The 15,715-nt window shown below is 50.9% G+C and overlaps 1 protein-coding gene across 1 annotated transcript in view; it reads left to right on the forward strand.

Annotated features, from left to right (window-relative positions):
• The window catches only part of LOC136503592 (cysteine-rich receptor-like protein kinase 10), a 31,086-nt gene extending 16,510 nt beyond the window's left edge, over nt 1–14,576 (forward strand). Inside the window, exons 3-5 of the mRNA XM_066498617.1 lie at nt 9,310–9,341; nt 11,973–13,139; nt 13,996–14,576. Of these exons, the coding sequence (XP_066354714.1) occupies nt 9,310–9,341; nt 11,973–13,139; nt 13,996–14,576 (1,780 nt within the window). The remainder of the gene's footprint in view (nt 1–9,309; nt 9,342–11,972; nt 13,140–13,995) is intronic.
• The last annotated feature ends 1,139 nt before the right edge of the window (nt 14,577–15,715 follow it).

Here is a 15,715-nt window from a genome sequence, read left to right on the forward strand (position 1 = left end):
CGAGGCTCCCTAGGGAAGGCCTCGGCAGGGAACGCCGTCTCCGCCTCGCCCGAGGCTCTCCACGGAAGGCCTCAGTAGGAGGCGCGTTCTCCATATCGCGCGAGGCCTCTCGCGCGAGGCCTCGGCAAGGAGCCTGATCTCCATCTCGCGCAAGGCCTCATTCTCCGTGTCGCTCGAGGCCGGCTCGTCCGTGGTCCGTCGCCCCCCACCTCGGCCGACCCTCTCGACAATGTGTCATGTCTCATTAATGCTTCAACCACTCCCATAATCTTAGCCGAACGGTGGCTCCACGCCACAGAACGGCCGACGCGACCCGAGGTCGCATCAGCGCCATGCCGGCCGGGACAGGGCACGGCGGGAATTACCGGCTACTGTGTCCCACCACTGTGTCCATGATCAGCGTCATACCGGTTGGGACAGGGTATGACGGGGATTACTGGCCACTGTGTCCTAATGCTGTACCCATGGTCGGCCGCCCGCCCAAGGCCTCGGCACTGTACACCAGGGGCTCAGCACTGTACACCGGGGCCTCGGCGATCTTGGGGTTCATGCCTACCGAGACCCCCCCACCGTAGTACAAGCCTCGGCACCAACCAAGTCTCGGCCTCGCGCACAGTCCGTCCATAGTGGCTTGCACGTTCGCCGCCGCGTCCACTCCGAGGCATTCCCAGGGCTCCCACGACGCACAGGATCTAATGGGACGACCACGCTGCCCCAGTACCCCAAGGATGGACCACTCCAACGACCACGCCGCCACAAGAACAGACCACAGGGCTCAGACATGCCGCCCCTGTTGGCACGACGCCGCATAGTTAACACATGTACTGTCCTTGTCTTCCCTTCAACTATAAAAGGCGAGGACTTAGGCCATTTAGAAAAGAGGAAGGAGGAGGACACCTTGTAACACACAGACCGCACACATTCTAGCCGCTTGAGAGCAACGTCTCAGACGGCCCACACGATACCCTGCCGAGACCTGGGACTAGTTCCCTCTCTCCCTTAGCTTGTAACCCCCTACTACGAGCACTTCGGTGCAAGGAATACGAGTTCAATCTCTCAGACTGGACGTAGGGCGCCGATTGCCTGAACCAGTATAAATCTTGTATCTCTTTGCATCACCATCCGGAATCGGGAGCACGCAGAACAAATTCACTGGTCGGTCGTGGACCCCCCGGTCTGAAACACCGACACCTAATTCCTCTAAGCTCTAGCAATCTGGTACCCATCTGGAATTTTTCCAAAGATTTAAAAAGTAAAGCAAGCGTAAGTACATGTCGTACTCAACAAATATAACATGGGGTTCATAAGGCTCAAAAGGCTGACACTGGTTTAACTACAATTAACTTTTATTGAGTCATCTTTTAGCAATTAGGTGGCAACAAGTTTATTCAGAAGCCCATATAAACACATGATTAGGTAAACATGAATAATGAATGACATAAATAGTAATCATTAGTGAGCATCTTTATCATCGATATCATCCATGTTCTTTATCTATTCTGTAAGGGTCCAAGGCCGCTCGTGACCATAAGCACGGCTGATATACCAGTTTTACACTCTACAGAGGTTGTACACTTTCACTGTGAGTCGTAATTTACCCTTTCGTCCGAGGTGGCCAACCTCTTGACCCACTACCAAGGAAGGTCGGCAGGGTTCACTACGAAGCCTTTCAAAGGTTCGTCTAACAAGTTAGGGCCGCTAAGATTTCCCCATTAATAAGCATGAACCCACCTCCAAGGAGTAACTAACAAAATACTAAGAAACCAAAGTGCACCCTCTTGGCAGGCCGAGATCATACCTGTCGGAGCCCCTCTTGCGCCATAAAGGTAGCCATTAACAAGCTAGAAAAGGTCTTTATACTGAGCTAAAGCCAGAGCCATGTAGCCCTCATAGCTGTACTGTAAGCCCCGGATGTTCGCTTATAGATAAGTCCTTAGGGAGAGGAATCTAGAGCACCATAAAATAGTCCAATGCTCTAGCCCCTTGTTCCATGTTGCTAAAAGCATCTTTTAATGTTTATTGCATATACCATTAGTCAAGTTACAAGATCATGGCTTTAGTTGAGCACTAGCATCATACTACCCAATGCAATAATCCAAAGGAATCAAGGAATCCAGGATATCAAATAGCTAGGAAAATTACTACGGTTGTCAAGGTAGACACATGTATATGATTAAAATGGTATTAAGGTGAATAGGACAACAAGGAAGATCCCATGCTATACTTGTCTTAAACTCAGATCATTCTTCTATTGAATTGTAACCTCCAAAGGACTTCTTCTGGATCACCAACTTATTTTATATCACGAACGCAAAGCTCACGATCATAAAACACCACACAAGCATCCATGCAATCATACACAAAGCAAATAATAGATCTAAATTAGAACAGTACACCAAACATAAAATCAAGATGAAATGTTTGTAAAACAAATTTATGTCTCGCTACGAACACATAGATGTGAAAAGCACTCTAATCGGAGCTATAACGAAAATGTTATGAATTAAACAAGATTTTTTTTAATAAAACAATAGATTAAATCTAACCTCGAATTTCAAAAGTTGAAAATATATTTAATAGTAGGATGACCATGTAGATTACTCAATTACGAATCTAACGCAACTTGAATGGATCAAAACGAAGTTAAAACGAAGATTTTATGGCCTAAATAAGACTAGTGGCAAAACTACAAATAGATGAAAGCGTATTTCGGATCTAACAGAAGAAACTACATTTTCAAAAGAAGAAAACGTATTCTGAATCTAATAGAGGAATTTTACGCTTTCTGAAAGAGAAAACGTATTCTGAATCTACTAAAAAGAAAGTACGCTTTCAGAATAGGAAAACGTATTCTGGAAGTGCGTCATGGACTGTGGGTTATATTACGCGAAACTGCAGGGGCTCTTTTGCAAATAAACCCAACGAAGGGGTACGGGTGATCTTAGACCGTTGGATTGAATCTGGACGGCCTAGATTAGAAAGGAGGGGGAGAGAGAGTCACCGGCCTAAGAAGAAAACCGGCGAAGTGGAGCTCCATTACCGTCGGCGAGAAGCTCCCCGGAGCGCTCGATTTGGGCCCTAGAGGCCACGGTATGACGAGCCAAGAGCACTGGGAACAAGAGGAGAAGACGGCGAACTCACCTAGGGCCTTCTTGCGGTCGACGATGGGTCTATGGTGTCGGGCAGCGCGGCGGCGACAGCGACGACGAGAGGAGGAGAAAAATCTAATTTACTATATGAGGGATTTCCCAAACTAGGGGCTCCCCTTATGATAGTTTTGATGTGCTTTGCCCAAGGGGTTAGTACATATTTATAGGGAAAAAACTCCACACATCTACATCAACTAGCAATATGTTACTAATTGATATTGCACCCTCCGCATTTACTAATGAACCTAAATAATCGTTAAAGCCCATTAGTAAATAAATGTCTGGGCCTTTGAGATTTATTAGGATTATTTCACATGAGCTTTGAGAGTTGGTTGGAAAATGAGATATATTATTTATTTTCGGAATTAATTAATTTTGTGAATAAAATAATTTTAGAAAAGTCCAGAATCGATATTTAAGACACGAAAAATACTCCGAGACCTCCGAAAATTTAGGGAAAATTTCTAGAGACACTTTGAAACATGATGAACCCAAATAAAGTATTTGGAGCTCATGAAAAGATTGTTGGGAACTTGGAACATAAAGATTAAGGTGAAGGAGGTAGGAATTAAATTCTAGAAAGAAGCTGCAAATTTTCTAGAGACAGATATTCGTCTCCTAAACGTATTTAAAAAAAACACATTTTACACATAGAAACACAAGGTGCGACCGGCATGAATGCAACAAACACGTTTCTACCTTAAGATAAATTTTAATGTAATCAAAATTTATTATTTCCTCATGTTTTCATGAGCATAAAAATATAAAATTAAATCATTTTAGCTCTATTTCAAGAGAAGCAAATTTTAGGGTGTTACAACGCAGATCTATTGCCTGTGTATTTATAATAATGGATGGCGCTTGCATGCCTTTGCTTGCTCTGTGAAGACAAGTGCGGCAAGAGTGCGCAACCATTAATGGATTCCCCATACCTCTGCTCTTACTAAAAAAGATTGCGCCGTGCGAATCCACGATATGTTTTGCTACGCCAATCGCGAGAGCAGAGCAATAATCTATATTTTTTATATAAAGCTAATCCCAATTATAAGTATCTTAATGTGAAAAGTCATCTACAACATTCCTCCACTACTACCCACATCATCTCACACCGATAATCATGTCATCTCACTAACTTCAAACCTCTTTATGCAAGCTATTTATGTCATCTCCACTTAATTTCATTTCAAAATCCCCGTAGCAACGTGCATAAAGCTAATCCCAAGTCTATCTTAATAGGCAAGTCATATCATTTCGCTAACTTTCAACCTCTTCATATAAGCCATCCATATCATCTCCACTTAATTTTATTCTAAAATCTCCGCAGCAAAGTGAGGTATCTTCTAGTAAAGAAGAGTGTGAAATTCAGTGCCAACTAAGTAGAACTAATAATTGTTACAATACGTAACTCGTGGAACCTCTCTGTGCCGCCACCACGTGAAAACCACATATGTAGGGGGCACTCCCTCCTGTTACCAAAAAAAAACCACATATGTACATGTGATGCTAGAGCAATCAGTGTCATGTGATCGACGCGGCCTTGAAGTCAGGCTCAATACAATGAAAGTCAATGTAATGACCATAAAACTATGATTAAGGTCCTTATCTGGTTTTTAAATAAGGGTGTCATTCTTAAACTAATGCATGGATAATTTAATCGAGCGACGATTTTGAACAGGTAGCTAGTGAAATTTGTTGGGGTTTTTTTATATCATGTTACAAGAGACGTAGGAGTAACAACTGTGCATTCAATAATCACCGTTCCGATGACTTCTGAACAAAACAGCCGCTGCCGCCCTTTTAATTTATACTCTTCCTCCTCGTCGCCGCCCCCTATAAGCAAGGCTCCTCTCCTTTGTTTCATGGCGAGTCAGCTGGTGACAATAAGAAAAGGGGACTCCTCTCTTGTTTAGTACAGTTCTTTAGATTTAATGTGCTTATGTTAGTTCATATAAATCTACTAACGAAATTAGATAATTTTTTCTTAGGGTCTTATTACTTTACGTGCGATGATTTTATCTCTCTTTCTCACCGGTGACCACTGGCGCCGGCGCCGGCGACCGGCGAGCTCGCCCCGGCGCCCGTGCCTGGCGCGCCTCCCCGCGCCCGCGCTGGCCATGGCACTGGCGGTGGCGGCGGCGGTGGATCTGTGATTTGTTCTTCCATAGAAAAAAAAATATTTCATGTGATCTGTGATCTTGTGATTTGTGATTATTTGAAAGTAGAAGAAAACTGGAGGTAGAAGAAGGCTAGAGGCTGGAGGTAGAAGAAGGTTGGAGGCTATTGAATCTTAATCTTATGGTGTAAAAAAATCTATATGTTGAAACTACATAAAACACATGGTTATGTAATATCTGTCTCATCACTCATCAGCAAGCACCCCCACAACTGCTAAGCAGAATTAATTTCCGTGGCTTCTACAATGGCCGTGAGAGGTCAGTGTCCACGGTTCCAGGATGTAGCAGGATGCAGGCGATGTTGTCCTTCCTGCCAAACTCCACTGACACTGTCTTGGTCACTGCATGATTGACATCTACGTAGCGTCTAGGTCTACTACATACTCTACAAAGACCGGGCATACTGTGCGCAGACCAGAGTAGCAGGATGGATATGCCCCTTCTCGTCGTCGTCTTTTTGCTGCTCCCCGGCGGAGCCTTCTCCACTTCTGCTGACGGCGGAGCTTTCCCCATATCCGGCGATGGCGGTGGCGGGTGCAACCACCGTTGCGTTGGCTCCGTCGTCCCATACCCTTTCGGCTTCTCTGGCGACTGTTCCATCCCTCTGGCCTGCAACTCCGCCACGTTGACGCCACTGCTCCCGCACAGCACGGCGGCCGCACCGTACCCCATCCTCTCGTTCAATTCCACCACCTCCACCTTTCTGGTCTCCATCGAGCCCTCGTGCAGCCGCAGCGTCCCCGAGGCCAAGGCGTCGCTCACCGGCGCCGGCTACGCCATCTCCTCCCGCACTGGCCTCTTCCTACGCAGCGACTGCCGCGCACCGGGGGCTGCCAACTGCACCGCCCCATCGGACGACATGAACAGCTGGCTGCTTCCCAGTTCCCACCACGCCGTGCGCCAGCACCGACGACACGGTTTGGGCGTGCGTCTCTGTTAAGTTGAATCCCGTGCATGTTCATCCTGATGTAAATAGCTTTAGATGCATTGTCAGGTTCATGTTTACTTTCTGAACTTAGCTAGCTGCATGTGTAGAGTGGTCAGGTCTGAGGCGTGTTGCGTTCACAGCAAGACCGAGTCAGTCGCTCCGCCACGACGCGCACAAAATTCGCTCCTGCGCTAGGCAGGCACGGCACAGCGTGAACGGGTCATGGCGGGGATCCCGAGCGTTGAACGCCCTGTAACCACTCGAGAATAAGAAGCAAAGAAGGAAGCCGAGAAAAGCTGCAATGTTTGGCAACGCCAGTTTCGCGTGTTCGTTTGTTCGTGGTGACCGCGGCCAGTTCAGGCGAGTTCCGACGAGTGAACCCGAGCGTTGTAGATCGCCGTCGTGCTGTCCACTCCGGCAGCCGGCGCCAACATCTGGTATCAGAGCCGCGTTGTATGTTCTACGACTGGTCTGTGAGCCCACCGCGTGAACCAGCTCGCAAGAAGTTCGTCGTTCCATCAAGGTCGCCGCCGCCGTCAAGAAAGATGGGCGGCGCGGAGACAACGTCATCGAGCGGGTCGGCGCACGGAGTTCGGGAGAGCTCACTCATGTGGCCGATGCTCACCCGCTCCAATTACACGGAGTGGGCAATGCTCATGCAGTGTAACTACGAGACCCTTGAGATTTGGGAGATGATCGAGCCCGGCGGCGATGGTGTGAAGAGATCGCAGGACAGGCAAGCCATGGGCGCGCTCCTGCGGTCGGTTCCCTAGGAGATGTGGCAGATGCTTGGGGCAAAGAAAACCGTCAAGGAGGCGTGGCTGGCGGTGAAGAGCATGTGTGTCGGTGCCGAACGCGTCAAGGAAGCCAACGCACAGCGCCTGCTCCAAGAGTTCGAGAACATCGCGTTCAAGGACAGCGAGATGGTGGACAAGTTCGCCATGCGCATCAACACCCTGGCGGCGGACTTGCGCACCTCCGGGGAAACCATCGATGAGACCCGGGTGGTGAAGAAGATGTTGCGCGTCCTCCCCAAGCGCTACCTGCAGATCGCCATCTCAATCGAGACACTACTCGATCTAAAGACACTCACCATCGAAGAGCTCGTCGGGAGGCTCAAGATGGCGGAGGATCGCCTCGGGATCGAGGCTGTCACCGACAAGGCCGGCAAGCTCCTCCTGACGGAAGAGGACTGGGTGGCGAGGAATCGTCATCGTCTCCTGCCAGAATCCTCCGCATCTGGTGGTGGCGACAAGAAGGGCGGGAAGCCGAGGGGCGGCGGGCGCGGTGATCGCGGAGACAAAAAAGAACCCGTCGTCAAGCTGACTTCCAAGGGCACTCCAAGGCGCAAGGGGCGATGCAGGAACTGTGGTCTATACGGCCATTGGAAGGAAGACTGCAAGAAGCCCAAGAGGAAGCGCAAGGAGGAAGCACATCACGCACAGGCGGACGCCGACCAGCCATCGATTCTGCTGGCCACGGTGAACGCCGTGCGCGTCCACCCACGCGACGTCGAGCCATCCGGGGGGTGTGCGACGCGCCATGTCGTGCATCTCAACGAGAGGAAGGTGTACCCTGCAGATCATGATGAGGACAAGGGTGCCTGGGTCCTCGACACAGGTGCCAGCAACCACATGACTAGGCACCATGAGGCACTCACGTCACTGGACACGTCGGTGGGCGGCACGGTGCGGTTTGGGGATGGATCGCTCGTCGACATCAAGGGCATCGGATCGGTGCTCCTTCAGACCAAGAAGAACGGGCACAAGGTACTCTCTGAAGTATACTACATACCCAAACTGAAAAGCAACATTGTCAGTCTAGGCCAATTAGAAGAAGGAGGCTGCAAAATTGTGATAGAAGATGGTTTTTGCCAATGTGTTTGATGTTGAGCGTTCACTTGTTGGCACGTGCACACCCCATGTCAGAAACCGTCTATATCTGTTGAGTATGCAGTTTACAGCACCAGTTTGTCTTGTGGCAAAGGCAGACTGATCAGGCCTGGCTCTGGCATGGTCGCTATGGCCATCTGAATTTCAGAGCGCTCAGGGAGCTCGGGACAAAGTAGATGGTGGAAGGAATACCCCAGCTAGATCGGGTTGAAGAATTCTGTGATGGGTGTGCTTTGGGAAAACAACACCGTTTCCCATTCCCACAGGTTGCAAACTACCAGGCCGACAAGCCATTGGACCTGGTACATGCAGATTTGTGTGGCAAGATCAAACCAAGCACAGCTGGTGGTAAGAACTATTTTCTGCTCATAGTTGATGATCACACTAGATATATGTGGGTTGAGTTCTTGACAACAAAGGATGAGGCATTTGGATGCTTCAAGAAGGTTCAGGCTCTGGCAGAAACTGAACGAGGCTGCAAGCTTCGTGCATTCAGGAGTGATCGAGGGGGAGAGTTTAATTCCATTGAATTCAAACAGTATTGTGATGAGCATGGAGTCAAACACTTTACCACAACTCCTTACACACCACTAGCAGAATGGAGTCATTGAACGACACAACCGTACTATGGTAGAGATGGCCAGATGCCTGTTGAAAAGCAAAGGAGTTCCTGGTGAGTTTTGGGGAGAGGCAGTTGCCACTGCAGTGTATTTACTGAATCGAGCCCCAACCAAGAGCCTGCAAGGCAGGACTCCATTTGAAGCATGGCACAACCTGTAAGCCCAAGGTACATCATCTTCGCACTTTCGGCTGCATTGCTTATGTGAAGACAGTTGGGCCAGGTATCTCCAAGTTGTCTGACAGATCGACCAAAATGGTGTTTGTGGGCTATGAGACAGGAACAAAGGGTTACAGGGTTTATGATCCTGTGACAAAGAAATTGCAAATTTCACGTGATGTCATATTTGAAGAGAGCAAGGGTTGGAATTGGAAGCAAGAAACCCAGGCAGATCCAGTGACATCAGTGTTTGATGTGGAGCATTATACATGTTGCCGGACAAGGAACAAGTAACTGAAATTGAAAGTGCAGAAGACATAACAGATCCTGTGGTTCCAGATCAGGGGTCACCATCCCAAGTTCAGTGGTCTATCAACACAGGTTCTAGTGCTGGATCAAATGCATCAACACCTCCTGGGAGTCCTCCTGCACAAGCAATAGAATATGCAACACCACCTACTGGAAATACAGTGGATTCAGAGGGAGTGCCAATGAGATTTAGAACACTGGACAATATTAATGACACAACTGATGAAGTCCATGGCTTTGAGTATAGTGGTGTGTGCTACATTGCAGCAGAAGAACCAAGAAATGTTGATGAGGCACTAAATGAAGAGTGTTGGAGGAAGGCTATGATAGCTGAGATGAAGTCAATTCAAGAAAATGGGACTTGGGAGCTGTCAGCATTACCTGCAAAGCACAGAGCAATAGGGCTTAAATGGGTTTTCAAGGTGAAGAAAGATCCTGATGGTAACATCATTAAGCACAAGGCTCGACTGGTTGCAAAGGGGTATGCTCAGCGTGAGGGGGTGGACTTTGATGAGGTTTTTGCCCCAGTGGCAAGAATAGAAACAGTGAGACTGTTGATTGCTTTAGCTGCACAAAATGGTTGGCAAGTGCATCATATGGATGTGAAGTCAGCTTTTCTGAATGGTGATCTAATTGAGGAGGTGTATGTTCAGCAGCCTCCAGGTTTTGTTGTCAAAAATGGATGTGGCAAAGTGCTCAAACTGAAGAAGGCTCTGTATGGGCTGCGTCAGGCTCCAAGAGCATGGAATGCAAGGCTAGACAATGAATTGATTAAGCTTGGCTTTGAGAGAAATCCACTGGAGCATGTTGTTTATAGAAGATCAGAGAACAGTGGGTATCTTCTGGTGGGAGTCTATGTGGATGACCTGATAATCACTGGGCCAAGCAAAGAAACACTTGAAGCCTTCAAGAAGGAGATGATGAGAAGCTTCAGTATGAGTGATTTGGGACTGCTCACTTATTACTTGGGAATTCAGGTAGATCAGAAAGAAGGGGTGACTACACTGTGTCAGAGCTCATACACTCTGAAGATACTAGAACAGACAGGGATGAAAGGTTGCAATTCCTGTCATGTACCAATAGAGAACAGATTGAAGTTGAGCAAAAATGACAAGTCACCACCTGTTGATAAAACCAAGTACAGAAGCATCATTGGGAGCCTGAGATATTTGGTCAACACTAGACCAGACATAGCATATGCTGTGGGAATTGTCAGCAGATACATGGAAGAACCAAGATCAAGTCACTGGGCAGCAGTCAAGCAAATAATAAGGTATCTAGCAGGTACTGTTAATTATGGCTGCATGTATAAGAAACTGAACACTCCAGATACAGAACTAGTTGGGTTCAGTGATAGTGACTTAGCTGGAGATGTGGATGACAGGAAGAGCACAAGTGGCTCTGTGTTCTTGTTGGGTTCAAACCTAGTGACTTGGGTGTCCCAGAAGCAAAGGGTTGTGGCCCTATCATCATGTGAGGCTGAGTACATTGCAAGTGCAAGTGCAGCATGCCAAGGCATTTGGCTCAGCAGGCTTCTGGGTGAACTGCTGGGCATACTAGGCACCAAAGGTGAAGCTCCTGGTTGACAACAAAGCAGCCATTGCTTTAAGCAAGAATCCAGTACACCATGACAGGAGTAAACACATAGATACACGATTTCATTTCATTCGTGACTGTGTGGACAGAGGTGAAGTCGACATTGATCATGTGAGCACCAATGAGCAACTTGCAGACATACTGACAAAGGCACTTGGGCGTGTCAGGTTTGTTGAGCTTCGTCAGCAGCTAGGTGTTGTTGAAGTGCAGCGGGATTAGGGGGTGAAATGTTAAGCTGAATCCCGTGCATGTTCCATCCTGATGTAAATAGCTTTAGATGCATTGTCAGGCTCATGTTTACATTTCTGAACTTAGCTAGCTGCATGTGTAGAGTGGTCAGGTCTGAGGCGTGCTGCGTTCACGGCAAGACCGAGTCAGTCGCTCCGCCACGACGCGCACAAAATTCGCTCCTGCGCTAGGCAGGCACGGCGCAGTCGTGAACGGGTCGTGGCGGGGATCCCGGGCGTTGAACGCCATGTAACCACTCGAGAATAAGAAGCAAAGAAGGAAGCCGAGAAAAGCTGCAACGTTTGGCAGCGCCAGTTTCGCGTGTTCGTTTGTTCGTGGTGACCGCGGACCAGTTCAGGCGAGTTCCGACGAGTGAGTGCCGAGCGTTGTAGATCGCCGTCGTGCTGTCCACTCCGGCAGCCGGCGCCAACAGTCTCCTAGATGCCACCGCTGCCCAACAGCGCTGAGGCGGAGAGCGGCCAGGGCCAGTTCATGGCGTGGGAGAAGGTGGAAGGCACCGGCTGCGGGGATGCGCTGACAGCGTTGTACGACGGAGAGGCACCGCGCGCGGCGGTGGCGGCCCCGTCGCAGGAGTTTGGCGTGGCGGAGCTGGGTTGGTGGCTCAACGGGACGTGCTCGAACGCCACCAGCAGCGGCGCCCAGCCGTGCGCCAAGAACGCTACGTGCCATGACGTGGAGACGCCAAGAGGGACGTGGGGTCACCGGTGCAGGTGCACGGACGGGATGGTCGGAGATGGGTTCGCCGCTGGCAACGGATGCTACCACGGTGAGAACGTTTTTGAGAGTGTTGCATTGCGTACGACTTGTGGTTGTCAACACTGAATATCCAACAAGTATACTATCTAACAACAATCTAACGTTTGCGCTGGGACAAAAGACGACTCGAAGAACCGGAAGCTGTCGCCGGCGTGTCTTTCGCTTTCATGTTGTTCATCATCTGTCTGTCGTCATCATGGTGCCTCATCAGTCCGCAGAAACGGCGCCGGAGTGCCAAGATCATGACGGTGACGAAGGCATCCAAACATCAAACACCGAAAGATGCGAGACTTTTCCGCGGCAAACCTGTTCACGACGACCTCGAACAGGGGGTGACCGGGCCCCGACGATTCTGCTACGACGAGCTCGCCGCAGCCACTGGAAACTTCTCCGACGACCGGAGACTCGGGAGAGGCGGCTTCGGCTCCGTGTACCGTGGGCCGTTGACCGACACTAACCGCCACGTGGTCGTGAAGAGGGTGTCGGAGACCTCTCGGCAGGGCTGGAAGGAGTTCGTCTCCGAGGTGAGGATCATCAGCCGTCTCCGGCACCGGAACCTCGTGCAGCTCAACGGCTGGTGCCACAGCGGCGGCGACGAGCTTCTCATCGTCTACGAGCTGATGCCCAACGGTAGCTCGGACGGTCACCTCTACGGGCCGGACAGCCAACTGACGTGGCCGGTCAGGTACCGCATCGCGGTCGGCGTCGGCGAAGCTCTGCTGTACCCGCACCAGGACGCCGAGCGGCGGGTGGTGCACCGGGACGTCAAGCCGAGCAACGTGATGCTGGACGCGTCGTTCACCGCCAAGCTCGGCGACTTCGGGCTCGCCCGGCTCATCGACGACGACCGGCGGTCGCACACGACGGGCTTCGCCGGCACGATGGGGTACATGGACCCGGAGTGCGTGCTCCCCGGGAGGGCGACCGTGGAGTTGGACGTGTACAGCTTCGGCGTCCTGCTCCTCGAGATCGCCTGCGGCAGGCGCCCGGCGGTGCGGCGCGCCGGGGACGAGGACGAGGAGGAGTACTTCGTCCACCTGGTGCAGTGGGTCTGGGACTCGTACGGCGCCGGGACCATCCTCGACGCGCGGCTCCGGGGCCAGTTCGACGGCCGGGAGATGGCGTGCGCGATGCTCGTCGGGCTCTGGTGCGCGCACCCGGACCGCGGACTGCGGCCCACCGTCAGGCAGGCCGTCAACGTGCTGCGGTTCGAGGCGCCGCCGCCGACCCTCCCCGCGAAGATGCCAGCGTTTCTACAGTTCATAGCCGAGCTACTGAAGTTGTTAATTCGCAACTTACTGAACATTTGTTCAACAGGACGCAAAAAAAAAAAAATGTCAACCCCCTGGGCTGACCGTTCTCTCATTCCGAAACGTAAAACGATTCGGCTTTGCCCTTCCGTTCAAGACGGATGGACCTCCCCAATTTCCTAGGCTCAAGAGCTCACAACCCAGGCAGAGGCCCAACCGTTGGGCCGGGCCTGAACCATGTCACTACACCACCTCTTTAGCCCTCCAACTGACTAGAGTGACAGGCTCGCGCGACCGAGCTCTAATAAGACACCCCCCATGGTCGACAACACAAGCTACCCCGTGTTACAATATGCGGACGACACTTTGCTGTTAGTTAGAGGAGAGCTCACAGATGTCCAAAGCCTGAGAACGATCCTTGATCAATTTGCCAGTGCAACGGGGCTGCAGATAAACTATGCAAAGAGTACAGCAGTACCAATCTACATGGATGAAGAAACTATTGGAGACTGCATCTCTGCTCTTGGATGCCGCCGAGAAGGGTTCCCACAAACTTACCTTGGGCTGCCACTATCAAACTCAAAGCTGGCCTTTCTGCCTTTGCACCTAGCATCGCCAAGTGTGATAAATACCTTGCAGGATGGCAAGCCTCCCTTCTCAACCAAATGGGCCGTGCAACTCTCATAAATTCTGTTCTTGACAGTCAACTCATCTATGCCATGGAGATCCCTCCAGGAATTATAGAACAGGTAGATCAGAAACGGAGATACTTTCTCTGGTCTGGCACAGGCACATCAGCAGCCGGAAAAAGCATGGTGGCGTGGGAACATGTATGTGACACGAAGGAACTAGGCGGCCTTGGCCTCAGATTTTGGTATTCAGAACACCTGTCTTTTGCTGAAGATGATACACAGGCTTCACTCCCAACAATCCATCATCCTGGGCACAATGGGTCACAAGGAACGCTTGCATTGCCTCACTCACAGGAAATCTCGTTGGTAATCACTGGGACACAATGAGATCTCTGCTGCCCATCTATCGTGCAATCACAGTGGTGAACCTGGCGGATGGAACAACAACGTCCTTCTGGCATGATGTTTGGGATGGGCATGACAATCTTGCTGAGAGATTCCCAGAGCTCCTTACTCTCTGCCAAAACAATGAAATCACAGTCAAGCAAGCATATGATGGAGAACTTCAACGATCACTGACCGCACGGCGATCAGCTCAAGCAAACGAGCAATTGGTTCAGGTTACCCAAATTATGACACAGCACCCACTATCTGATGGGAGAGATCAGAGGCGCAGTCCTATGCTCAAGGAAAATGGGGACCTTGTTAGCAGCCTGCCCCTGCCCGTGACAAGCGAAGAGAACACGCCTGGGATAGAAGCTGTATCCTCACCTGCTGCTAAAGATGAAGCTGTTCTGGCCTTCCGGCCCAAAAGGCTCCGTCGACCCAGTACAAGAGTAGCTGGCCCAATGTGGCATGTCTGAGTCCATTGTATAAGTAGGGGGAAGGCAGAGAGGAGAAGGGGCATGTATGACATAAAACCAAACTTATTCTGAGTAATCCGGCCATTGTGCCGTGCACTACCTTCTATTCTTCGTGTTCTTCCTTTCCAAGTATTTACTCCTTACAATTGGTATCAGAGATCAGTTCGAGTCCTGGCCTCTGATCCCCCTCATACCCACTTCACTCATCTGCAACGCTCTCTGGGAGCCATGGAACCGAACCTCAAGCTGATGCTGGAGGAAATCCAGAAGTCGAAGGAAGAGTTCGGGCGTCGTTTCGACGAGCACAACGAGCAGTGGGAGCGGCGCTTTGCTGATCTCGATCTTGCCCATGCCACTCGCGACGCCGCCGTCGACAAACGCCTCGACGCCATCGAGCTCGCCGGCGCCGACATGGCGTACACCATCGGCAGGTGCGTTGCCGATCTGGAGGCCGTCCGCATCGACCCCCTCCACGATGAGTGCGATGACTGCGTCACCGCCCTCGAGGTGGCCGCCCCGGACCTCGGTACATGGCACCCGGAGGTGGAGGTGCTCGACGACGACCTGTGGATCGGGGTGAAGAAGCTGTCGCAAGGTCGTGACCCTAAGGTGTTCGACGTTTCGCCTCAATGGCCCAACGTCGCCGCCTCTTCTTCCTCTGCACCCAGTGGGCACGGCGATGCATCGTCTCACCGGGATGGTGGGTTCGGGACCGGGGCGGTCTGGACTCACGTCCCGGTCATGGGTAAGCAATCCGACCCTCCTCCCCCTCCCCCCCCCCCCCCCCTCCTCCTCCCCTTCCTCCGCGCTCGACACCGCCACTTCTGCACCATCCACCAGCTCCACCGTACCCTTCTCCACACCCTCCTCCGCATCCATCTACCCACCCTCCACCGCGTCCCCCACCGCTCTACAGACCCCCTCGTCCACCAATTTCAACTCCTTGCCACCCAACTCCTCATGACACCCATGAGTTCCAACTCCAACATCCAACTGGACGCCTCCCTAAACTTCCATTCTCTAAATTCGATGGTGAAAACCCATGCCTCTGGCGTTCTTGCTACGAACGCTATTTCAACATGTACGTCGTGGATCCCTCACTTTGGGTTAGCGTCGCAACCATGTATGTGGAAGGCGTC

Source organism: Miscanthus floridulus, chromosome 14, assembly GCF_019320115.1.
Source record: "Miscanthus floridulus cultivar M001 chromosome 14, ASM1932011v1, whole genome shotgun sequence".
NCBI classification, from domain to species: domain Eukaryota; kingdom Viridiplantae; phylum Streptophyta; class Magnoliopsida; order Poales; family Poaceae; genus Miscanthus; species Miscanthus floridulus.